General features: G+C 40.0%; 2 protein-coding genes across 4 annotated transcripts in view; one reads left to right on the top strand and one right to left on the bottom strand.

Moving 5' to 3' along the window:
- sh3pxd2b (SH3 and PX domains 2B) overlaps positions 1–20,933 on the top strand; it is an 84,672-nt gene extending 63,739 nt beyond the window's left edge. For both annotated transcript variants that reach the window (XM_079834023.1, XM_079834022.1), the window contains 7 exons: positions 3,275–3,409; positions 3,552–3,653; positions 15,326–15,443; positions 15,531–15,721; positions 17,640–17,686; positions 17,773–17,898; positions 17,990–20,933. In XM_079834023.1, coding sequence (XP_079690149.1) covers positions 3,275–3,409; positions 3,552–3,653; positions 15,326–15,443; positions 15,531–15,721; positions 17,640–17,686; positions 17,773–17,898; positions 17,990–19,459 — 2,189 coding nt within the window. In that variant the 3' untranslated portion in view covers positions 19,460–20,933. The remainder of the gene's footprint in view (positions 1–3,274; positions 3,410–3,551; positions 3,654–15,325; positions 15,444–15,530; positions 15,722–17,639; positions 17,687–17,772; positions 17,899–17,989) is intronic.
- Positions 20,934–23,447: 2,514 nt separating this feature from the next.
- Positions 23,448–25,529, bottom strand: part of stk10 (serine/threonine kinase 10) — a 102,631-nt gene continuing 100,549 nt past the window's right edge. For both annotated transcript variants that reach the window (XM_079834021.1, XM_079834020.1), the window contains exon 19: positions 23,448–24,575. In XM_079834021.1, coding sequence (XP_079690147.1) covers positions 24,435–24,575 — 141 coding nt within the window. In that variant the 3' untranslated portion in view covers positions 23,448–24,434. The remainder of the gene's footprint in view (positions 24,576–25,529) is intronic.

Raw genomic sequence — 25,529 nt, 5'->3', positions numbered from 1 at the left:
TTGTTCCTTAACGCATGCTGCTATACATGTCATCCGTCGCCATCTAATCATTTTGTTTTTGCCCTTCTGGATGGTTTTCATACAAATTGTATAGTTGTTTGATGTATAGCGATATGACCTAGCACCCAAAATACTATCAAAGCACCCCAACGCAGCCTCCATTCTTCACAAAAGATGGATAAAAACGCACACAGGAAACAAAAACCTTGAAAAAAATGATATACGACCCCGCCAAATCACAGAGATGCCGATTCGCACGGGACTAATATTATCACACAACCTCAGTGTTCGGCAAATTATGGTAGGCCAATTTTACTTTACAAATTACATACATGGTTGATTCACACAGGATTAAAATCACAGTCAACCTCCGCAATTATTACACATGACTAGAGGTCACCAGGTAATACTGATCCCATCCGAATAGGGTTATAGACTCAATATATGTCCAACAGTTTTACACACCGGTCTGTTATTGTAGTGACAGCAGTGTTACATTGTGGTACATGTCACGCTCCTAAACATGAAGCGGAGCAAAACGAGCCGTGATTGGTTGCTTTACATGTCAGTCAGACGGCCTCTGGGCGGTTCTTGGCCAATGAAAGCTGCGATAAAGTCCAGACATTCGGCCTTCAGTCTGAAGGTCTGGCTACGTGAGACTAAGTCACTATGCGATGCTGGTGGAGGACAACATTTTCTGACTCCAAAATACCCTAAAGTGCCTCAAAAATATTCAGATCTGGTGACTGTGCAGGCCATGGGAGATGTTCAACTTCACTTTCATGTACAAACCACTCCGTCACAAGTCTAGCGGTGTGTATTGGTGCATTATCATGCTAAAACACGGCATCTCATTCAGGTTGTTTGAACCATTAGGTGCACATGCTCCTCCAGAACAGTTCGGTAGTCCTTCAAGCAGAGCAGGAAATGCCATGATACTGCAGCCCAAACCATGACTGATCCACCCTGTGCTTCACAGTCTGAGTGTTGAGCTTCTTTGGGGCTTTTCCACACCGTAACTCTCATGGATGTTGGGAAGACAGTGAAGGTGGACTCGTCAGAGAACAATTTACAGATTTGCACTGTTGGTGTGACCACTTCCTCTAGTGTCGACAGTTATTCCTGTTGGATGTGGATCATCCATGGTCTTATGCTGACATCAGCCTGGATACCACAGCTCTCGATGCACCACAAAGACTTGCTGTCCTGCAGATGAGCCAGCGAGACGCGCACCAACAATTTCTCCACTTTTGAACTCTGATATCCCATTATGTAATGTGGATTGCAATATTTTGTACAGCTGTGCTATTGCTCCGTTAACTCAACCGTCACACTCGGCTCTTACTGATGGAATGTAAAATCAGTGAGGATTGGCAACCAGACCTCCAACACTATATTGGCCAGGTTTCAGTTTCATTGTCCAACATTCAGGAATAAATTACTTTTTAAGATTTATGAAATTGTAATATTTCACATTGCTGATTTGACTGTATTTTTAGTCAAATAAGTGCAGCTTTGGTGGACACAAGAGACTTCTTTCTTACTGACCATACATTTGTCAGTGGTAGTGTACCATTTGGAGATTCAACCCAAACTGAGATCACTCTGAAATAGTTCCTGATAATTTATTCACCCCAATGTCATCCAAGATGTTCATTTTCTTTCTTCAGTCGTTTTTTGAGGAAAACATTCCAGGACTTTTCTCCATATAGTGGACTTCAATGGTGTTGAAGGTCCAAATCAATGCAGCTTCAAAGAGCTCGACCGAGGAATAGCAAAACAATCAGTCATTTTGTGAAAAAAATAAAAATGTATATATACTTTTTAACCACAAAGGCTCGTCTTGTACTGCTCTGTGATGCGCCACGCATTACGCAATCACATTGAAAAGATAAGAGGTACTGACCCAGCGCTGAAAAACTAATTTTCTCCTCCAACGGTTTTAAATTTAGTCTTTTCATGTTTACTTTGTAAACATTGGGTCGGAACCTCCGCCTACGTCATGTGTGACCTTTCCAACGTGATTACGAAATGAGTGATGCGCATCACAGAGCACTGCAAGATGTGCCTTTTTGGTTAAAAATTATATAAATGTTTTTTTTTTTGGGGGGGGGGGGACAGATGGTTTGGTTAGATCAGACCCTTATTCCTCGTCTGGGATCTTGTAGAGCTCTTGGAAGCTGCATTGAAACTGCAATTTGGACCTTCAACCAAGCGGCAACCTCCCCCAGTTTCTCTTGAAGCCAATACGGAAGTGACTTAAACTGCAATTCATCGACTGGCCACTAGAGACAGACTCCAGAAGGAGCAGAATCTCATTGAGCTTTACAGCAGAAAAAAACATGTTTACAGTCTGGTACAAATTGTGGGTTTGGTCTATACGGCTAATTTTGCCCTTCATGACAAATGTGAGGGGGGTGAATTTTTTTTATAACTCTTTCTTTTACATTATATAAAGCCTTAAAGTTCTGCATAATTAAGGGCGTGGCCACTTTGAGTGACAGGTGGATTGGCATTTGTCTGCTGTCTGTTAGTCATCACGTCCCCTCAGCTCCGCCCACGTCCCGCCTCTTTGCCCATTTTCTGTTATCCGGGAGTTACCCAGCTCAACCCTACTTTACGCTTCAAAACTGTTCTTCAGAATCCTACGGGTGAAGTCACGGACGTATTTTTTTTACAGTCTATGCCTTCAACCTGTTGGTTGCCATTGAAGTCCACTATATGGAGAAAAATCCTGGAACTTTTTCCTCAAAAAACCTTCATTTCCTTTTAGACTGAAGAAAGAAAGACATTAAAATCTTGGATGAGATGGGGGTGAGTAAATTATCAGGAAATGCTCATTCTGAAGTGAACTACTCCTTTAAGATAGACAGACATGTTTTTGAAAGTCTCTCGTGAAATCATTCACAGAAATGGGCAAATCAATTCAGCCGGAACACAATCAGTCTCTTCTTCAATGAGTTGATTCAAATCACCAAAATAATATTATGCGCTGCAGTGGTGTTGTTTATCCCATGGATTATATTGTTTTAGGCTCAGGTAAATGTGCTTTATAGATTAATCAAGACATAATTACCATTTTATAATTATTCCGCATTGGCTGTGAGCAGTGTTGCTGATTTGGTGTGGGTTTGTTTCCTTGCAAGACTCCCAGCACTAAAAACTCTGGCTTTCCTGCTTTGATATTTTCCAATCACCTTTGCTTCCTTCATCTCTTGTCGTGGCGGTGACACACTAGGAGAGTTGTCGATACCTGTCCACTCTGTCCCTTCAGGAGGAGACTCGTCCTCAGCTGACCCGCTGATGCTGGACCAATACGTGGCCGTCACCGACTACGAGAAACAGGAGAGCTCTGAGGTCAGCCTGTACGTGGGGCAGGTGGTGGAAGTCATTGAGAAAAATGAGTCCGGTAGGATCCTTCAATATTATTGTCAATCAACTTTAACGCATTACGACTGTATTCATCTACACCGGAATAGCTCAGCATTGACTCCCCAAACCCGTATGATTTACTCGTGGCTTGAAAAGGCATGTTTTATTTCCGTTCCCAGGCTGGTGGTTTGTTAGCTCCGATGATGCTCAAGGTTGGGTACCAGCCACATGCCTGGAAGCTCAGGACGACCCTGATGATTTCTCACTTCCAGCAGAAGAAGGTGAGTCCTGCTTGCTATCAAATGTTCCACATCAATCTCAAATGTCTACAACAATACAAAAAAGTGCTATCTTCTGTTTATTCAGATTTGGGATCTCTTAAAGGTGAAGTGTGTAACTTTTCTTTAATGTAGAGACTATAAAGGCCAAGTATGGTAACTAGGGTTGGGTATCGTTTGGGTTTTTTTCGATTCCGGTGCCAAACCGATACTTTTAAAACGGTTCCGGTGCCTAAACGGTGCCTGAACCGATACTTTTTATTTATTTTTTTTAAATGGCCACAAAACGAGGTGGATAACATTTAAATAGCTTTTTATTTATTTATTTATTTATTTATTTAAATTGAACCATTTATTAAAAGTTTAATGTATACTTAAATGTATGAATATAAATAAATACAAAACACAATTTACTTATTTACAAATTATAATTGACTTATTTACAAATTCACAGTAAAACCTAATAGCCACCTAACCCAACTACAACAAGCCTAATATAACTCTAAATAACAGTTACAGTAATAACAGCAGTTAGCCTAGTCTGTATTCTCGGTCTGCTACTAACCAGCTTCGAGCTTCAGCTTTATTTTGAAATATGATCATTTTCTCTGGCTAAATATTTTAGAACGCATCGCCTTAATGTTTCCATGACGACGCGTCATGTTTCTCACATGACAACAGTGGCCGCAATAGCGCTGACAGCTCCGCTGTATCGGGTTTATTTAGTTTTTTCTTTTTATTCAAAATATTCACAAACTTCTTAACTGTGTCACAAACTATCTTATGTTCAAATGTGTGAGTGAATGTGTGTTAGTTGATCTATAAAGCGCAATGGGCGGCGCCATGTTAGTTTGCGCCTCAGAATCGGATCTGTCGGATTTACAAGACTTGAGTTCATTCTCGTCTTACAAAATACATGAAAGTAAGTGACCAGTGAACTGGAAGAAGAATAAAGTAAACTATATAGTTACTATATAATGTGCATTTATCTGATGTGAATAAAACACGTAACGTTAGTCAAATTATAACCGCCTGAAAGGATTGTCATTGCCGCTTTCATAGACATCAGTGTGTGTTTTTTGCTAGTAGCCTACTTATGAGCATTTAAATGTCTGAAACCTGAAATAAACATGATGTGGTTGAAAACACTGAATAGTTGTCATGAGTTGTGATGTGACCAGCGCTGAGCGTCTGTCTCTGGCTCAGCGCCAGCCAAAGCACCCGAAAGCACGTTTGAATTTTGGCACCGAAATGAGGAACCGAAATCTGCGTTCTGATTCGGTCCGGTACATACCGGTTATATAAGTACCGGTGCCATATTGGAACCGGATTTCGGTACCCAACCCTAATGGTAACCCATACTCAGAATTTGTCCTCAGCATTTAACCCATCCAAGTTAGTGCACACCAAGTGTGCTGCACACGTCCTGAAAAGTGAAGCCAAAGCGCCTTGAATGCCCCCAGGTGGTTGGTCCCAGTATAGGTCATAAACCCCGCCCTCTCCATGTATTCTAATGGGACGCGAGACAAACTAAACAATGAAATTACACTTCAAATAATTGTTTTTCCAAAGATTTCTATCATTTATAAAAACAGGGGTGGGCCATCATGATTGACAGCTTCTCTGAGCGAAGAGATTGACAGCTGCTTCGTCTGGTGCACACTATAGACTGTACACTATAGACCATAAAAAACGGACGATGTCCCTTCACTATCTTCCATTGGAGAAAAGTGAAGCCGCCAATGTCCCAATATGGCTCTGATTTGGGACCTGAGTCTGAGCAGTAGAGAGCAGGAAGTCGAGCCGCGATATCAAGACCCCGCCCACACTCCCGCAGTATCCGTTAGCACAGTTTACTGCCGAACATCTCATTATGTTGGTGTGAAATAAACAGTTATGGAAATGTAGAAATGAACGTTAAAGCTCCTATCTCCTCTCAAAAATCCCGAAAAAAGTCTTCGCTCAGAGAAGCTGTCAATCTCAGCCAGTGTTGGGGAAAGTTACTTTGAAAAGTAATGCATTACAATATTGCGTTACTCCCTTAAAAAGTAACTAATTGAGTTACTTAGTTACTTTTTAAGAAAAGTAATGCGTTACGTTACTTTTGCGTTACTTTTTCTCACCTGGGCTGGGCTTGCTTTTTTATTTAGTTTTTTAATAGCAAAAAAAGTCATTTTTTGTGCAAATGTAAAGACCTCTTCATACCAAAATTTAAATAATAGGCCTCAGGCTGAGGTAAAAATGTGCTGCCATTCTGGATAATGGAAGAATAGGACGCAGGAGAAAAAAGTTTTACCAATAAAAAATAAAAATCTAGTAATTTTTGCTCATGGCTTAACTGAATCATCAAAGGTCAGCAGCACGACATTGGTCAATAAAGGTAGATTAAATGCATAAAAATATTAGTTTTATTTAACATTTATAAATTTGAGGTTTGCATAGTATTCTGATTTTGCATTTGACTGATTTTATTAATTTTGAGGAGTACTGAATCTTCATTGTGCAAGTGAGATGAGTAAATGCTCACATTTAGTCTAGAACTACAATAACACATTTACACACACACGCCTCTGCACTTACTCTCATTTTTCTCAACATGAGGGCAGGAGAGCTGTCAGTCAAATAAATGTGAAAAAGTAACTTGCGTTACTTTTTTGAAAAAGTAACTCAGATATTGTGTTGTAAATTTGAAAAGTAATGCGTTACTTTACTAGTTACTTGAAAAAGTAATATTATTACGTAACTCAAGTTACTTGTAATGCGTTTCCCCCAACACTGATCTCAGCTGTCAATCATGACATCACACTCACGTTTTTATAGCATCAAAAAACTAAAACCAAACTTATGTAATACTTGAACTAACATCAGCGTGATAAAAACTGCGTAAAATGATAAGGGTTAGGGTTAGGCCTAACCCCTGCCTAAAATAATTTGAAGTGTAATTTGATTGTTTAGTTTGTCCCATGTCCCATTACATTACATGGAGAGGGTGGGGTTTATGACCTATACTGGGACCAACCACCTGGGGGCGATCGAGACATTTTGGCTTCAATTTTCAGGACTTGTGTGGCACGCTTGTGCACACTCATTAGGAGTAGTGAGTTGTTGAACACACACACACTGCAAACCGTGGGGCAGTGGGCAGCCATTTTGCTGTGGCGTCCATGGAGCGATTGGGGGTTTGGTGCCTTGCTCAAGGACACCTCATTTCCTGCTGGTATTGAGAATCGAACCCACAACCTCTCTCTAGTTAGTGCGTAGCGGCATCACTATTACTATCTCACCCAGGATCGGTTTATTATTATTATTCCGGACAACATTTTGTCCCGCTACTCCTCCCACATTTTTTGTCACAGACCCATGAATGAGGTGTCAAAACGTGCGGCTTATTCGGGAATGGTGTGCTATATCTTTTCTAAGGGGTCGGGGGTACGATGTTCGCCCCAGGGGCGAAAAAGTAGCGAAAAAAATCCCATAGACTTAACATTGCGAAAATTTTTAACGAGTCATAACTCTGAGCGAGGATTTTGTAGAAACTCGTGTGTCACCACATTTGAAGAGGCTGACAGGCCCTGTAAGATGACACATCGCAATGGGGTATAAGTTGTACCCCTGGGGTGCTAGAGATCCCCAAATTTCCTCAAATTTGCCCCATTGACTTACTATGGGGAGGGACGTCCTATTAAACGCATGTGTTTCTCTTACTATGGGAAATTGCATAGGGATTTTGTATTGACCATAGCTCTGGCTCACAGTGTCTCAGAGACAAGGGGGTGGGCTCAATTTACTCACACAGCCAATCACTATCTCAGGATCACTGTGAACCCATCAAGCCACGCCCTAGCAACCATTTAGAGCTCCCTAGCAACTGATCCCATAGACTTCCATTGAAAAACATCAAAGGGATATCTTTGGATAGAAGTGTCATAGAAACATGAGGGTGGGTTTGTTTGACTCGGGGCATCAACAGCCAATCACAAATCACCTTCAACACTTTCTAGCCACGCCCTAGCAACCATTATCAAGCAGTCTAGCAACCATTATCAAGCAGTCTAGCAACCATTATCAAGCAGTCTAGCAACCATTATCAAGCAGTCTAGCAACCGTTTACCAAGACCTATATCTCTGCCTCAGAACATCATAGAGGCATGGGGGTTGGTTTATATCATTCATACTGACAAGCAGCCTTTGGAGTATGTATCATCATTGGATGCTGCCAAGCCCCTCCATAGCAACCAAACAGAGTACCCTAGCAACCGTTTACCAAGACCTATATCTCTGCCTCAGAACATCATAGAGGCATGGGGGTTGGTTTATATCATTCATACTGACAAGCAGTCTTTGGAGTATGTATCATCATTGGATGCTGCCAAGCCCCTCCATAGCAACCAAACAGAGTACCCTAGCAACCGTTTACCAAGACCTATATCTCTGCATCAGAACATCATACAGACATGGGGGTTGGTTTATATCATTCATACTGACAAGCAGTATCATCATTGGATGCTGTCAAGCCACTCCATAGCAACCAAACAGAGTACCCTAGCAACCGTTTACCAAGACCTATATCTCTGCACCAGAACATCATACAGACATGGGGGTTGGTTTATATCATTCATACTGACAAGCAGTATCATCATTGGATGCAGCCAAGCCACTCCATGGCAACCAAACAGAGTACCCTAGCAACCGTTTAACAATACCTATATCTCTGCATCAGAACATCATAGAGACATGGGGGTTGGTTTATATCATTCATACTGACAAGCAGTATTCATTGGACGCTGCCAAGCCACTCCATAGCAACCAAACAGAGTACCCTAGCAACCGTTTACCAAGACCTATATCTCTGCATCAGAACATCATAGAGGCATGGGGGTTGGTTTATATCGTTCATACTGACAAGCAGCCTTTGGAGTATTGTCATTGGATGCTGCCAAGCCACTCCATAGCAACCAAAAAGAGTACCCTAGCAACCGTTTACCAAGACCTATATCTCTGCCTCAGATCATCATAGAGGCATGGGGGTTGGGTCTTTTGGCTCATGCTAGCAAACTGGACTTTCAACGTGCTACACATGCTAGCAGTGAATAGCTACATGCTAATATTGATTAGCTTAGGCTTAGAACATGCTAATCGTGTTAGCATTATGCTAGCAAAATGCTAATCATGTTAGCAATAAAGCTAGCAACATGCTAATCGTGATAGCATAATGCTAGCAACATGCTAATAATGTTAGCATCGTCATGCTAATCATGTTAGCATCATGCTAGCGACATGCTAATCATGTAAGCATCATGCTAGCAAAATGCTAATCGTGTTAGCATAATGCTAGCAACATGCTAATTGCGTTACCATCATGCTAGCAAAACATGCTAATCATGTTAGCATCGTCATGCTAATCATGTTAACATGTTAACATCATGCTAATCATGTTAGCATCATGCTAGCATTATGTTAATCATGTTAGCATAATGCTAGCAACATGCTAATCGTGTTAACATAATGCTAGCAACATGCTAATCGTGTTAGCATTATGCTTGGAACATGGTAATCGTGTTAACATAATGCTAACAACATGCTAATCAAGTTACCATCGTCATGCTAATCTTGCTAACATCATGCTAATCATGTTCTCATTATGCTAGCAAAAAATGCTAATCATGTTAGCATTGTCATGCCATTCATGTTAACATCATGCTAACTAAATGCTAATCATGTTATCACCATGCTGGATACATGCTAATCGTGTTAGCATTATGTTAGCTACATGCTAATCATCTTAGCATTATGCTATCAACATGCTAATCATGTTAGCATTATGGTAGAAAACATGCTAATCATGTTAGCATTGTAGCTAGCATAATGCTAACATCATGCTAATCATGTTAACATTATGGTAGCAACATGCTAATCATGTTAGCATCATGTTAGAAACATGCTAATCATGTTAACATCATGCTACCTACATGCTAATCATATTAGCATCATGCTAGAAAACATGCTAATCATGTTAACATCATTCTAGCAAAATGCTAATCGTGTTAGCATAATGCTAGCAACATGCTAATCATGTTAGCATCATGCTAACATCATGTTAATCGTGTTAGCATTATGCTAACATCATGCTAATCATGTTAGCAAACATGGTAATTGTGAACTTTATGTGATCATATCTCAGCATCACAACATCACAGAGACTTGGGGCTGGTCTCATTTGAATCAGCCTATCAAGCAGCTAATAAATAGTGACATTCAAACTTCATAGTCCTGCCCTAGCAACCAGTTATAGCACCCTAGCAACTGTACAAATACATTAATAAGCCATATCTCAGCACCAGAGCATTGTAGAAATACAGAGTTGGGCTATTTTGACTCAGACTGGCCAATAGTCTTTAAATATCACCCCATTAACTGTATAGCCACACCATAGTAACCATTTAGAGCACCCTAGCAACCGTATTGCAACATAAAGAAACCATAACTCAACCCCAGAACATCTTACAGTCATGAGGGTGGGCTCTTTTGACTCAGACTGGCCAATAGTCTTTCAATATCACCCCATAAACTGTATAGACACATCCTAGCAACCATGTACAGTACCCTAGCAACCGTACAAGCACATTAATAAGCCATATATCAGCCCCAGAACATCCTACAGACATGTTGCTTGGCTTTTTTGCATCCCAGTAGCATCCGGGTGGTGAGTTTTGCCACGGCAAGCACCACTCACATTTTCTTCAGGAAATGTACATTCTAGTTACAATTACAACTCTCTAACCATTAGGCCATGACTGCCCCAATATAAGCCCCAATATACCCATTATAATTGTAAAGGTGCAGCCATTTCAATAGAAATCCACACGGTCTTGAATTTCGCTTGAGGGTGAAAGATTTCCCCATGTAAATTTTGCATTATGTTCAAGTTGGTCCTGTTTGACGCATTGAGCTGCTTGGTTTGAAAGTGACTTCTGTGTGAGCTGTGCTTCAAACATTGCTACGCTATTGACAATAGACAATGGACCTTTTTTGCCCATGAAAATTCCACCTTAAGTCTTTCATAGGTTGTCAAACGCTATTTTTGTGGCACTTTCACAACATTGCCCTGTTTGAAAGTCGCAGCTTCTGGCTCAAACAAGTGACCTCAAGAAACCAGTAGCCATAAGTATAAAACATTACAGCACTGTTTGTATAAAGCTAAAAGTATACGTCCTTGACCGCATTCCACTCCAGATCGTGATCAGTTTTTGTCATCAGCACAGTCCCCTGATGTCTGAGCACACCGCTGCTAGTGATTTGAGCATTTGAAAAGAAAGGTCCACTAGATAAACTTTAAAAGGCTTGCACAGAAAATGAAGTATACCATAGCCTTAATACCTCGAATAGTAAGATTTGTCGAGGGGATGTGCTTTTACATTTCAAAACGCCAAAGTATACTTAAGTTTTGACGTGAATGCTTAGCGTATGCATATAGCTGGACACATAGCATTTTTTAAAGTATACACCATTAGATAGTGTGCACAAACACAGATGCTCAACACATGCACACTAGACCCATTTGTACCCATTTAAACTAGAGCTGTGAACTCTTCTATTGTTGACGCCAACTCCAGTAGTTTGTTGTTTTTCAATCTCATCGCACACTGTGTACATGTACAAACACTGTACACCTTGGGCTTAAGAGATCAGACTTCTGATGACTCTTGATGAGCAAGTGTTGAGTGTATAAGACCAGAGTATGTCAAATGTTTCCCTTCCCAAACAATATAAAGTTAGCAAACCAGTTGTCTTCTTCAAAAGTCGAAAAGGGATATTTCATCAAAAAATCTATATTTTGTCATCATTTACTCACCCTCATGTTGTTCCAAACCTATATGGGTTTCTTCTGCTGAACACAAAAGACAATATTTTAAAGAAGGTTGGTATTCAAACAGTTGACGGCATCCATTGACTTTCATAGTATTTGTTTTCAATGGGTGCCATCAACTGTTTGAATACCAACCTTCTTTAAAATATCGTCTTTTGTGTTCAGCAAAAGAAAGAAACTCATACAGGTTTGGAACAACATGAGGGTAAGTGATGACAATGTTTTTGGATGAAATATCCCTTTAAGTGTGGTGTATGGTGAATCTTGCTGAGCTGTAAAGATTTGGAGGTAGGATGTTTTCAATTGGACCAGTGCTTTAAGCAGGTACTCACCAGAGGGGGCGGGGCTTTGTTAGGGGCGTGGTTATGGGGGATCGTTTAGTCAATAATTTAAGAAGGTCCATATTTTAAAGCTCTTTCTAACTTGTACTCGGCCTTAAAACTAGCATATAGTTCTTGTAATTGTTGAACCAGCATTTGTTACAACAAGGGTTTATTTACAAAGCAAGACCATTGATGGCTCCGCATTACCATGCAGGCCAATGTTAACTTTTTCTTTCTTTTTTTATTTTATTATATGTTATGCAAAATAGCAACACAGTTAGAAACTATAGCTACAATATGCCACAGGTGTAATCTACATCTTTAGCGAAAAATCTATTCTCTTAACTGATTATCTATTATAAATGCTACAACTAGTCAAAATTTACCACAATAAATTCAATAGAACGTGATAAACTCTAGTAAATGTGGTCATCAGGAGTTTAAAAAGCTTGCAGGATGATGTTTTCCCCTCTTTTCATCAGTCATTTTAGTGGCTGTTTTAGCTCATGTTGGACTTTCTCCGTAGTGTTTTACTATATTCTCAATATAATTCAAAGGGACGCACATTTTATCATCAGCATCGCATAGGAACGGCTCTTGCTAATCATAACACTTTTGGAGCGCGCTTGTGAACGCACCTACAGTGATTTGTGCGCCACTTAATTAAACAATTGGGCTTCAGTCACAGTCATATTGCACAGACAATCAGTGGTGGAGGAAGTACTGAATCTCAGTACTTAAGTAAAAGTACAAATACCCAGAGATATATTTACTTTAGTAAAAGTAGAAATACCACAATGACAACCCTACTTAAGTAAAAAGTACCTGATTTTAAATGTACTTTAAATATTAAAAGTACTTGCATAACAATTTATTATCTTAATGTCTATATTCTAATAAAAAAAAAAAAAAAAAAAAGAGTGGGCTGTGGCATTTTAACTAAGATAGTTTTGGGTTAATGTAGGCTGTATTCTGAAGCAATATGCACTATAGTGTTCAGTGAACAGCTTTGACGTATTTACATCTGCATATTTATGATATTTTTACCTTTTATAAAGGGCATTTCCCCTCCTAATCTTATTAAATATAGGCTATGCTTCAGCTTTCCTTTTATATTCTTACATTTTATCAATACATTAAATTAGAATAAGACAATATAGGGCTGTTACCAATCAAATTAAATAATTTACTCTGAAAAATTACAACTGCATTAAATAATGTTATGAGATTGTTTTAAATATTTTTTTCAATACAAATAAGAAATGTTGGAAAGAATGTTATAACATGAAACTAAACTGCCAGTAAGTGGCGGCAGGTATTAATGAGTGAATCATTGAGTCGATTTGTTCAAACAGCTGATTCGTTCAAGAATGGCAGTCGTTTATGAACAGGTCATTGAATCTTTGATTCAACCGATTCATTCAAACACTGAATCATTCAGTAACGCTCTGTTGCTGTGAGATGTGTTATGGTTCTGCTGTGTGTTATTTGGAACTATTTTCGCTGCTGAAATAGAACAAAAACAGTCAATATATTGCATCTAAAATGTACGTGACTTTTTGTTAATTGTTTATGGAACTGTCAGTGTCATATGAAATCAGTGACACATTTTCAGTCGTGATGGTATTCAGGAAAACAGCACTCTTGGTCGTTTGATGTTTTTAACTGTATTATATGTTCCACATTTTGAATCAATTTTGCAGTATGTGACTTAGTTTCTCTTTGTGAGCGGCGCTGATTTGTTTCCATATCTCCTCATGAGGCTGCGCGAGCATCAACAGCGCAACCTTACTGTCAGTTCATTACAAAAGGACAATGTTAATGTTAAGGTCGAGCCCTGAAACTGATCGGAAAATGTAACGGAACGTTGTCGAAATGTAGTAGAGTAGAAAGTATAATAATTGCTGCAAAATGTACCAAAGTAAAAGTATGCACTATTTATTCTCCTTAAGTAAAGTACAGATACATGAAAAATGTACTTAAGTAAAGTAACAAAATATTTGTACTTCGTTACATTCCACCACTGCAGACAATTGATCCGTTTTAAAGGCGAGAAGTAGCGGTACCATTGAGTACTGCCACACTTCGAGCACTGAATTGGACAATTAAGCAACCACCCTAGCAAGAACACCCTAGCAACACATTTTAACGCCCTGGCAACCCCTTACAACACTTTAACATCACAGTGTTAGTAATCACAGGCTTATTTGTGCAATTCTGTTTAGTGATGCAAAAATTACACACTTTACCATTTAAGGGAGTTACAGAAAGGAAGTCTTACTCAGATGTTATTCATAAAGAGAGATGAGAAGGATAGTTATTCTCAACTTTTCAAATTGAAGTGCAGTTTTTAGTTCTAGTTCAAATATTGGATATTTGGTAGCCCAACATTAAGAGACGTGACCTGAAGGTTTTCACATGTGTCTGCTTGCTCTCTGCTGGAGTGTGCCGGAGATTCTGGTCTCTGCCGAGGCACGTTGGTCGCCGGCGTACTTTAGGGGATCTGTTCAGCACAGGCTTTGGCCAAGGTGGAAAGCATACCACTTTATCACTCTGTTGTGATGGTCTCACCCACCCCCCCCCGCATGAGTGACTTCTGCATGCACCGTTGCATGCACTGCACTGTATGTCATGTACTGAACGAAGCATGAATCTGGGAAGTGTCATTATTATTAGTAATATTTGTGCAATACTTTCTTTTTACTTTATTACTTGAGTTATATCTTGTTTACAAAATACCAAAGCACATGATTTGACTCCTGCAAATTAGATGGTGTTGGTTGATGCACGACTTGTCATGAAAAAAAGTACACAATCACAATTTAAACAAATTAATCACACTAGCAAAGAGCAGAAGAGATGGTGTCACCTAGTTTGTATCTGGCATAGAACTGAATGTATGAAGCATTTAAACCTGGTGGAGTCGTGTGTTATGTTTAGATTGTGATTTTGTTGGTAGCATGTGCAAATGTGCTGTTGCTGTCAATAGTCTTGAGTCTCTGATCAGATCCTCCCCCACCCTCCTTCATCTGCTGCTCAATGCAAAGCTCAAAACAGAAAGAGCACATGCAGATTACAAGCATTCATTTATTGTCAAATATAAATACAAGTGTGAAAAGTGAAACTTTTACCACTGTATCAAATTTACCACTTCACGTTTTCCATTCAACTATTTTAGCAAAACAATGAAAGCATTGTAAGCTCAATTAATCTTTTTTTAAAATATGTATGAATGGCATTGCATTAGATAAGGAAATATCAAACTAGCAAACTTTAAGCAAGATAAAAACTTGCGCATCTATTAATAAAACACACTATTTGGATAATTTCGGGTTGTCAAGCTTTAGTGGAATATTAATGTTATTTGTGTTGATTTTGTGCAAAACATAGAAAACTCAAGTGGTAAATTGGCTGTAGTGGTTGAATATTTTTCATGAACAGCATGTTTAACTAAAAAAGTTGAAATATTCCTTTCGTTTCCTCAGAGGAAAAGTACACCGCAATATATCCATACTCTGCACGTGATCAAGATGAAATTGATTTGGAGAGAGGCATGACCGTAGAGGTCATTCAGAAAAACTTGGAAGGCTGGTGGAAGATCAGGTAAAAACAAATGCAAATGTCCTCAGAAAAAGGACAAAGATACTTAAGGGTTTTCTTGGACAGAGCATTGTCCCTCTCACCCCATAGATACCAAGGAAAAGAGGGCTGGGCCCCGGCGTCCTATCTGAAGAAGGCTGACATTCTCAGTCAGAAGATGGCTGCTGGCGCCCCTGTTCATGCCAGCGCTAATGACCTGGAAGTGGCTTGCAAACAGCAGAATAAGGAAAACAAGGAGAATCAGCGCGACCGCTTTTCACCCTTTTCAGACAGCAAGCGCAGTAAGTAGCAGTTTGTTTGATTCCAATCCCAAAAAATCAAGTATTTCTCAGATAGAGTGGGTTGTTGACGTGACATAAAAATTATTATAAATAGTATTGTCATAATTTAAAATGCAGTAAATGGGTAAACATTTCTTCGTCTAAAAACTGCTTTGTCTTTAGATTGTTTACATTTTTGAGCCAAATCTCAAAATTGTCCTATGGTGTGACTGTCTCAAGCATGGTTCAATAACTTTTATAAATTAAAAAGAAAAGCATACAAATGTTAATAAATACCTCAGGCATCATTTTACAAGTGTCTATTTTAGTAAATGACAATCATTTTGTTCATCCATATACTGTCAAATCAAAAATTAAATCTCCAGACTCCAGATATAATTTTTTTTAAGTGGGTGCAGGATACTATAGTTAATTTATGTAAGTGAGGAGAGCAAAATAAAGTAAACTGTGACATTATACCCAAACATTCTTCATACAGACTACCTGTAAAATTTGACCTGAGCATGTTTTGCTGAAGTGTTTTTCTTGAATTGCTAATGTGACCTTTTACACCTCAGACTGAACAAAATGAAGCATTGCTGCTTGGTTGACCTGAATTGGTATTATCTAATTGTGTACTTAAATTCAACAGCTGATTGGTTGATAGTAATCCATTACATACCTTTCTATCAAAGTTATCTGACATTACCAAGATGAATTTGTTCTGACACAGCTTAACTCTAAGTTCTTGTCATATTTTATTACCATTTTCTAAACTATAGCGAATAAACTGTGATAATGTGAGAAATTTGGTTTGACTGTATTTCTAAAAGCGTAGGAACTTTTGTCACTGAAAACCATGTCCGCTGGTGTGACACCATAACCTGATTTTAAATCGGGCAATTTTAATTAGTTGAAGGACCCATTCAAGGCCATGTTACTGTGAAGCCCATGACGTGCACATGGTAAGATTTTGTCTCAGAATTGTTCAAACATTAAACTTTTTTGGAACCACTATAAAAGTGTTAGTTTCTGTTGTCCTTTGGTGCGACACCCCTATATACTTAATTCTTTCTATGTCACACCATAGGACACATTTCAGTAAAAATGTTCAAAAAACAGTGAAAGAATTGACAAAGTTAATGACCCCTTATATTTTCTCAAACATCAGACTTCACACTTGTACATAATGTGCATTTTTTTTCTTCAAAAGTGGTGTTTTACAAAAAAAATCAATGTTTTACTGCTTATTTGTCAACCTGTGTACAGTCTAATGTACAGTCAGTATTTGGCGCTGTTCCACTGCATGGTACGGCTCACTTTTGGTGGGTTTTTGGCGGTGTACAGATCACTGATTGGTCAGAGAGAATCGTCACTACCAGTGTCACTGGATGTGCGACACAAGACACCAAACCCGCTAGATTTACATAGTCAGCAAAAGCCACTGCACTATCATTTGTTCACACAGCTTTTTTAAACAACTAGCTTTAAACGACTGTCGCACGCAACTTGAAAAATGAAATGGCTGTATCGTGGTCAGTAGACGAGGTGGTGGCGCAACTATAACGATCAGTCTATATTCCCACCCACTTTGAAGCGGTACTAAACTGCAGTGGAACAGCAAACCGAGCCGAGCTGAGTTGTACCAATACTTCCCAAAAGGGTGATCAAGGCACTAAGATGAAGTAAAAAATATTGATGGATCCCTAGTTGAGTCCTTCAAAATTACAATGGCCTGATTAGCTCCATTTCCTTGCTGGAGATTGTAGTGCACGCTCAGTGCTGAGTTACATCTGGAAGGATATCTGGCGTAAAACATAAGCCAAATAAATATGCGGAAGATCCGCTGTGGCGACCCCTAACAAGGGCAGCTGAAAGCGAGAGAGACTGGCTTGAAAATATTGTTGGCTCTCTAACTCTGCCCTCTTTTCCTTTGCAGAAGCAGGAGCTCGACAGAGACCTCCACCACGCCGAGATCTTTCAATAGTAAGGGTGATACTTCTTTTACAATTGCATCTCAAATATTTCACAAGATTTTGACATGCCAACTCTTGGCCTGTCTCTAATTCCAGCCAAGAGGAGTGAGCCTGCCTAAACCTCCAGTGCCACCACAAGTAGAGGAGGAATATTACACCATCGCTGACTTTCAGACAACCATTCCAGATGGCATTAGCTTCCAGGCGGGAGTGAAAGTCGAAGTGAGTTTAACAGGAGACAACATATTACTCGAATATATCCAGCTATTCCAAATGCATCTCTACATTTACTGTATACATCTTGTATTCCCAGGTCATTGAGAAGAACTCCAGTGGCTGGTGGTACATTCAGATCGATGATAAAGAAGGCTGGGCTCCTGTCACATTCATTGATAAATACAAGAAGACTAGCAATGCCTCTAGGCCTAACTTTTTAGCTCCCCTTCCTGGTGAGATGGATCAGCTGAAGTTGGATGATACCTCGAGCAATAATACCAACTCTGAACATAGTTGGTCCAAACCCCTGCCAGACGAACCTTCATCCAACTCTGAATTTCCCACCCGTTCCAAGCTGAGAGAATGGAAGCCCAACGTGGGCAAGGGCAGCTCCCATTTTTCTGGGCCCTTGCCCCCACCTCCATCCTCACCTACGGCTGAAGAGAAGCCAGCTTTACCACCAAGGAGAGAATCCATCAACAAGAGCCTGGAATTGGAGGACAAACCCAAAGCAGACATTTCGAAACCTCTCCCACCCAAACCACCGGCCCCAGGGGTCATAATCCCACTCGTGACGCCAAAAACAGCTCCTCTCAAACCCGACAAACCCCCAGAGATAAAGAAGGAGGAGAAGAACAAGCAACTCTATCTCCGCAATGAAATGGGCTTGGAGTGTGGCCACAATATCTCAGCCAAGGAGGTGAAAAAGTTTAACTTAAAGCATGTGGCCAAGCAGCCTCCCAATCCCAAACCCAAACCAGATTTGCACGAAGAGAAGCCGGATTCGGCCAACCCGGCCCCATTCCTGAAGCCGAAACCAGTGGTCAGACCAAAGCCCGCCCCTGCAGTGAAACCAGAGCCAGTAGCTAAGAATGAACTGGACATCACAAACCTTCGGAGTAAACTTCGTCCGTCTAAGCCTCCAGAGTTCAGTGGCAACTCAAGTGATCCCAACCAACAGAATGATCTCTCATCCAGTAACCCCCCGAATAACAGTGGAACAAACGGAGAGCCAAAATGCCCCCCTAAGCAACAAAATGGCCACAACCCATCAGAAACGACTAAACCGCCGACAAAAGAGCCTCCCCAGAGACCGTCTGTGGCACCTAGAAGACCTCCACCACCAAAGAAGTGTCCTGAACCAGCCAGTCCTACAGACACCAAAGCTCCGCAAAAAGACCCGCAGGAAGCCAAGCCAGCCCCCCCTCCTCAGAGCAGACCCCCGCCACCCAAAACAAAAGCCTTCCCTTTGCCGGTCCCCAAAGAAAAGGAGAAGGAGGAACCCAAGCCCAAACTACCCGTGCCACCCAAGCCCTTCATCAAGACGGAAAAACCAGGGCCGCCAAGAGACAAACTCCCACCGCTTATCAAGGAGCCAGCCAAAGAGGAGCTGTTCTTAGCCGTGGCAGACTTTGAAGGAGACGAGCAGACACCTGGCTTTAAAGAGGGCGCCGTCTTCGAAGTGCTGGAGAAAAGTGGTAGCGGCTGGTGGTTTTGTAAAAATGTGAGTGATGGGCCAGTGATGGAGGGCTGGATCCCTTCCAATTACCTGACCAAGAAACCTTAGGTACTCTTGACATGCGTAGCTGCCTAAAGAAAACTTATTTAATTAACATCTTTTATTTATGGGTACCTTTTTAAAAAAAAAAAAATACATTCCATCCTTTGCAAGTTCGAACAGGCCATAATAATTAGTCTGCTTGCAACTCTCCCTTTTAGGGAAAACCATGTGTGCTTTCATCCCAGACAGCAACATGGTGGGCCGAAACTGTTGCTGTCTGGTATATGCCCATTCTTATGTTAATCAAACCTTATATGTATCGCTAAAGGTTTAAGTGACTAGCAATATATAAATGACTTTTCACAGCCTCCATGATATTGTGCCTCGGTATAACAAGCAAAGCGTTCTGTGCTTTTTGCGTAGTATATGCAAATAAGTAAAATTTGATGTCTCAGCAGATTAGAGTCTAGATTAGAGTACGATTCTATATTACACATACCTTACAATTAGCAAGTTGGCGCTTGCACGGAAGAATTTCCATTTTGAATCTTTAAGTTCACAGCCAAGTACAAATTGGTCTGCTTTCGGGTTCTAACACTATAAAACTCGTTTATCTACTTTAATTGTCAATTGTTTGGTTTCAAGCTGCATTTTGTATGGACTTTGCGGAGAACTCTGCAATTGACGAGTAAAGGGAAGGTGCATAAACACGTGGCCTTGAGGTTTACAGAACGCTGGCACCCATTTCTATTCTTATTTCATTTCCATTTGATTTCTGTCATGTCAATGCTATAGCAAACATTGATATAAAAAGCGACTGCTTTTTGCAGTACCAATCGTCCACATTGGTGAATAATGGATTACCTCAGAGCAGCCATGATATTGTCATTATTTTATATGTCAGTATTGCCCAAACAAAGTATTTTCATACCATTGACGAAGGTGCTTCGATATTTTACGATCATTGTCAAATGTTTTAACATTCATGCTTGACTGGTTTCAAGCATACATTTGATAGACATGTTTATTGTTAACACTACATTTGGAAATGTGTTTTTTTTTTATGTTACTAAAATATTGTGTTTTGTTTTCCATTCGTTTGTTTATCAGAAAACTAAAGCAGTGTTAAATAGGTGCCCAGTCTGACTTGACAATACTGGGAGCACCAGGAATCATACGCTGCCTTTGCTCATTAGCTCCTGGTTGCTATAAAATGCCTCCATAAAAGCAGTCCATCTTTAAACGTGCGACAAACGCAAGTGCCTGAGTTAGGAAAGGAGAATGGAAGGTGTTCTATAGCCGAGGGGTATTTGCTAGAAAGAAAAAAAAAATGCTATGAAGGATAACCGAGCGAAGAGGGTAAACGCTGAAAGTATGAAACACGACTGTTGAATTTGGTTTCTTGAAGCAGGAACAATGGCAGGATGACTTGGGTGACCTTTTTTGTGATGTTTTGTTGATAGTATTTCAAGTTTTGTCTTTTAACTTTTTTTTTTTTTTTTTTTACATTATGTAAATCAAATAAACAATTTAAATAGTCAACATGTTTATTATTATTATTATAAGCAATCCCATGGTAACACTATTATCAACAGCACACTTTTTCTGTCTTCCGTTTATATGGTTGTCTTTTTGAGGCGTCTTGTTGATTTATTTCCTGTTTATTGACAAAAGAGAAAGAAATACAGTTCAGAAGGGAAGGCAGGAAAGATGCTGAACTGGCAAAGGAGCCCTTTCCTAAAAGGATGAATGGATGGATGGATGGATGGATGGATAGATAAAGTTAGCTTTTTAAGTGATTGCCAACAAGATAAATTATAAATAAAAGATAAACATCATGTGACTGAAGACTGGAGTAATGATACTGATAATTCAGCTTTTATCACAGGAATTAATTACTCTTTACTATCCATTCACATAGAAAACAAATAATGTGAAATTTTATAGTACAATAAAAATAATATTAATTGTAATGATTCCAAACTTTTGATTGGTAGTGTGTTTGATTTTTATCACATAAATCTACTCACATAGTGTAACTAAGGTTTATAGGTGTAAATGGTGATTAACAACTAAAAGATGGATGGAGAGACGGACGGATGATAGATATATAGATGGATGGGATGATAGATGAATGAATGGACAGACGGATAGATGGATGGATGACAGATGGATAGAGGGGATGACCGATGAATGGATGGACAGACATGTGAATGGGATGATAGATGGATTAATGGATGATGGATGGATGAATAGATAGATGGATGGATTGTAAATGGATGAATGGACGGACAGATGGATGGATTGTAAATGGATGAATGGACGGACAGATGGATGGGATGATGGATGGATGGATGGACGGACAAATGGATGAAGGGATGATAGATGGATGAATGGATGGATGGATGGATAGGATGATACATGGATGGATGGGATGATGGATGGATGGATGGGATGATAGATGGATGAATGGACAGATGGATGGATGGATAGGATGATAGATGGATGAATGGACGGACAGATGGGTGGATGATAGATGGATGAATGGACGAACAGACGGATGAAGGGATGATGGATGGATGAATGGACAGATGGATGGATGATAGATGGATGGACGGACAGATGGATGAATGGATGAGATGATAGATGGATGAATGGACGGACAGACGGATGAAGGGATGGGATGATAGATGGATGAATGGACGGACAGACGGATGAAGGGATGGATGGGATGATAGATGGATGAATGGACAGACGGAGAGATGGATGGATGGATAGATGGATGGGATGATAGATGGATGAATGGACGGACAAACGGATGAAGGGATGGGATGATAGATGGATGAATGGACGGACAGACGGATGTAGGGATGGATGGGATGATAGATGGATGAATGGACAGACGGATAGATGGATGGATGGATAGATGGATGAATGGATGGAATGATAGATGGATGAATGGACGGACAGACGGATGAATGGATGGGATGATAGATGGATGAATGGACAGACGGATAGATGGATGGATGGATAGATGGATGAATGGATGGAATGATAGATGGATGAATGGACGGACAGACGGATGAATGGATGGGATGATAGATGGATGGATGGATGAATGGACAGATGGATGGATGTGATGATGAATGGATGGGATGATAGATGGATGGATGGATGAATGGACAGATGGATGGATGTGATGATGAATGGATGGGATGATAGATGGATGGATGGATGAATGGACAGATGGATGGATGTGATGATGGATGGATGGGATGATAGATGGATGGATGGATGGATGAATGGACAGATGGATGGATGATAGATGAATGAATGGACGGACAGACGGATGAAGGGATGGATGGATGGGATGATAGATGGATGAATGGACAGATGAATGAATGGACAGATGGATGAATGGACAGATGGATGGATGTGATGATGGATGGATGAATGGACAGATGGATGGATGTGATGATGGATGGACAGATAGATGGGGCTGAGTGTGGTTGCTTGCAATAAACCAAGAAGCTAATTTGATTAAATCTTCACGCCTCCTCTCCTCCTCCTTTGAAAATATTGATATTCAGTAAAAAAATAAAAAAACACATCCACAACGTTATGAATGAATCAGGTTTAAATTCCAAATATAATAAAGGACACACCCCTGGTTTGACAGACGAGGCTTAAGCCAGTCCCAGACTAATGCGTGTTTGAGCTGTTTTACCTGAAAGCCTCTTGCACTGACAAATCTGAAAATATATCAGTCATTGTTTTGTCTCCAGATGAACACCAGTAATGTTTTTACTGAGGCACGTTAATAAAACATACTGAAATGCCCCGACTGAGCTACGGCCTAATCCTGACTTCATCTAAGCCCTGTCTGTGGAACCAGACCATGAAGTCATATTTTCCTCTCTTGTTGTGAGGTGGGGATAAAGTGTTCAGGGAACGCCCACATCACCCGGCGGCTACACACGAGTCTGCCAGCAGAACACAGAGGCTGATATACATGAGCATATGTCAAATCAATGAATGTGGAGAATCCAAGGCAGAATAATAACAACATCTCATTTATTATATATACTCTTGCAGAACAACAGTTCCTTCCATCAGGACAGGCATCATCCACACTGAACCTCACAGAGTTACAAGCAACTTTGTGCATAAACAAAAGAAAAAAAAAGAAAGAAGAGTAAAATCCAAGTACCTTATTGTCAGACACACTATGTATTGGTTTCGGGGGGGGGGGGGTGAAAGCTGCAGTAAAATAACACGTGTATAAAATCTGAGGAACACAACATATTGCACAACGATAAACTGAAGCAGAATCACCACCTGCATGCCAAGTGTCCCCTTTATAGTGTACACCAGATGTGCGGCTTTGGCCCGTCTCGTCCAGTGTGAAGCGTTTACAGTAAATTCGCCACTGACTGTGACATTTTGGTGAACTTTGCAGAATAATAAAAGTGGCAAATTAGTCGTTGTCTAGTACAGAAAACATCCAACAAATCAGTAAAATAACTTAATGTACCAATTAAAAGTGTACACTTCGTGTGAAGCAGTTCACAAAATTAAAACTAATTCCTTTTTATAGCATTTCAACATTTGTACAAGGACGAAATTGGTTATAAAAGTAAAAGTGATAAAGTTTCTCTATATATATATATATTAAATGATCATAGAAAAAATAAAAATATATAAGAATATGCAAGGTTTGTACAATATGTTTGGCAATGCACCTTTTGCTAACTCGAGGATAAAACAATGGTATCTTTGAAACTAAAGAGAGTCAGCTGGAGTTCAACAGCCTCGTCTCATGATTAAAATCCCTCTAAATCAACACATCTCAGCTTCAGCCGCGAGCTGTGTGTGGATGTCATGTCACATGACTGAACTCCAATGATGAATTTGTCAGTGTGTGTTGTTCGTATGGGTTTAACGGTTCTTTGGCTTCAGCGTCATGTGATTCTACACCGAGTGTTTCATCACCTACACGAACAGAAGAGCTCAACACTTGGTGGGATGTGGGATCGGGAGCTCATGTGGAGGAGGAATCGACGTACGGAAGGAACTTGGTGAGTCTGGATGGCGAGCCGACGTTCACACTCTCTGAATCTTCGCTCATCCTGAAGAAAATCTCCTGCTCTTTTTTCCTCAGGGTCAGTTCATCCTCCAGAACCTGAGAGAGGAAACAACAATACGTCATGCTTTAACTTCAACCAGCTGAGATTTCGCCATTTTGAGATTGTCCAATAGCCAATAACTGACTATTAAGCTCTCATTACTGTAAAAACTCAAATAAATATAGCTGCAAGCCGCAGTTATCAGGGCCAAGCACGACAGAAGCCATATGGAGATTATTTTAAGCAAAACGGTTGAAAACCCATAAATACACTAAGTTGAATGGAGCAAATTTGATGTTGTTTAATTATAGTCCCACCACTTTTTCTGCCCCCCATACATAAGCGTGTCAAATTTGGTGAAAATATCTAAATTTGTTTAAGGGTTATAGACATTTGTATTTATGAGCATTAGGGATGAACCGAAATGAAAATTCTTGGCCGAATACCGAACGCGCTTTTTCGATTTTTTTCCCCCCATTTTTTTCACCATTGCATAAATTAAACAGTAAATTATTTTTACTATTTTGTCGTGCTTTTTTTAAAGGATCACGGCAACTTTTGGGACTTTCTTATTCACCGTATCCCCAGAGTTAGATAAGTCCATACACACCATTCTCATCTCTGTGCGTGCCATAACTCTGTCTGACGCACACACCGCTAGCCTAGCTTAGCACAAAGACTGGAGGTAAATGGCTCCAGCTAGCATACTGCACAATAAGTGACAAAATAACACCAACACTTTCCTATTTACATGTTGTGATGTGCATAGTTACATCATGTACTAATACCGACGAAAAATGAAAAGTTGTGATTTTCTAGACCGATATGGCTAGGAACTAGTGTTGGGGAAAGTTACTTTAAAAAGTAATGCATTACAATATTGCGTTACTCCCTTAAAAAGTAACTAATTGAGTTACTTTTTAAGAAAAGTAATGCGTTACGTAACTTTTTAGTTACTTTTTCTCACCTGGGCTGGGCTTGTTTTTGTAAAAAAGTTATATTTTTGTGCA

This window comes from Gobio gobio (genome assembly GCF_949357685.1).
Source record: "Gobio gobio genome assembly, chromosome: 14".
NCBI classification, from domain to species: domain Eukaryota; kingdom Metazoa; phylum Chordata; class Actinopteri; order Cypriniformes; family Gobionidae; genus Gobio; species Gobio gobio.
The sequence above is the reverse complement of the archived record's forward strand: the minus strand, read 5'-3'. Positions and strand labels throughout refer to the sequence as shown.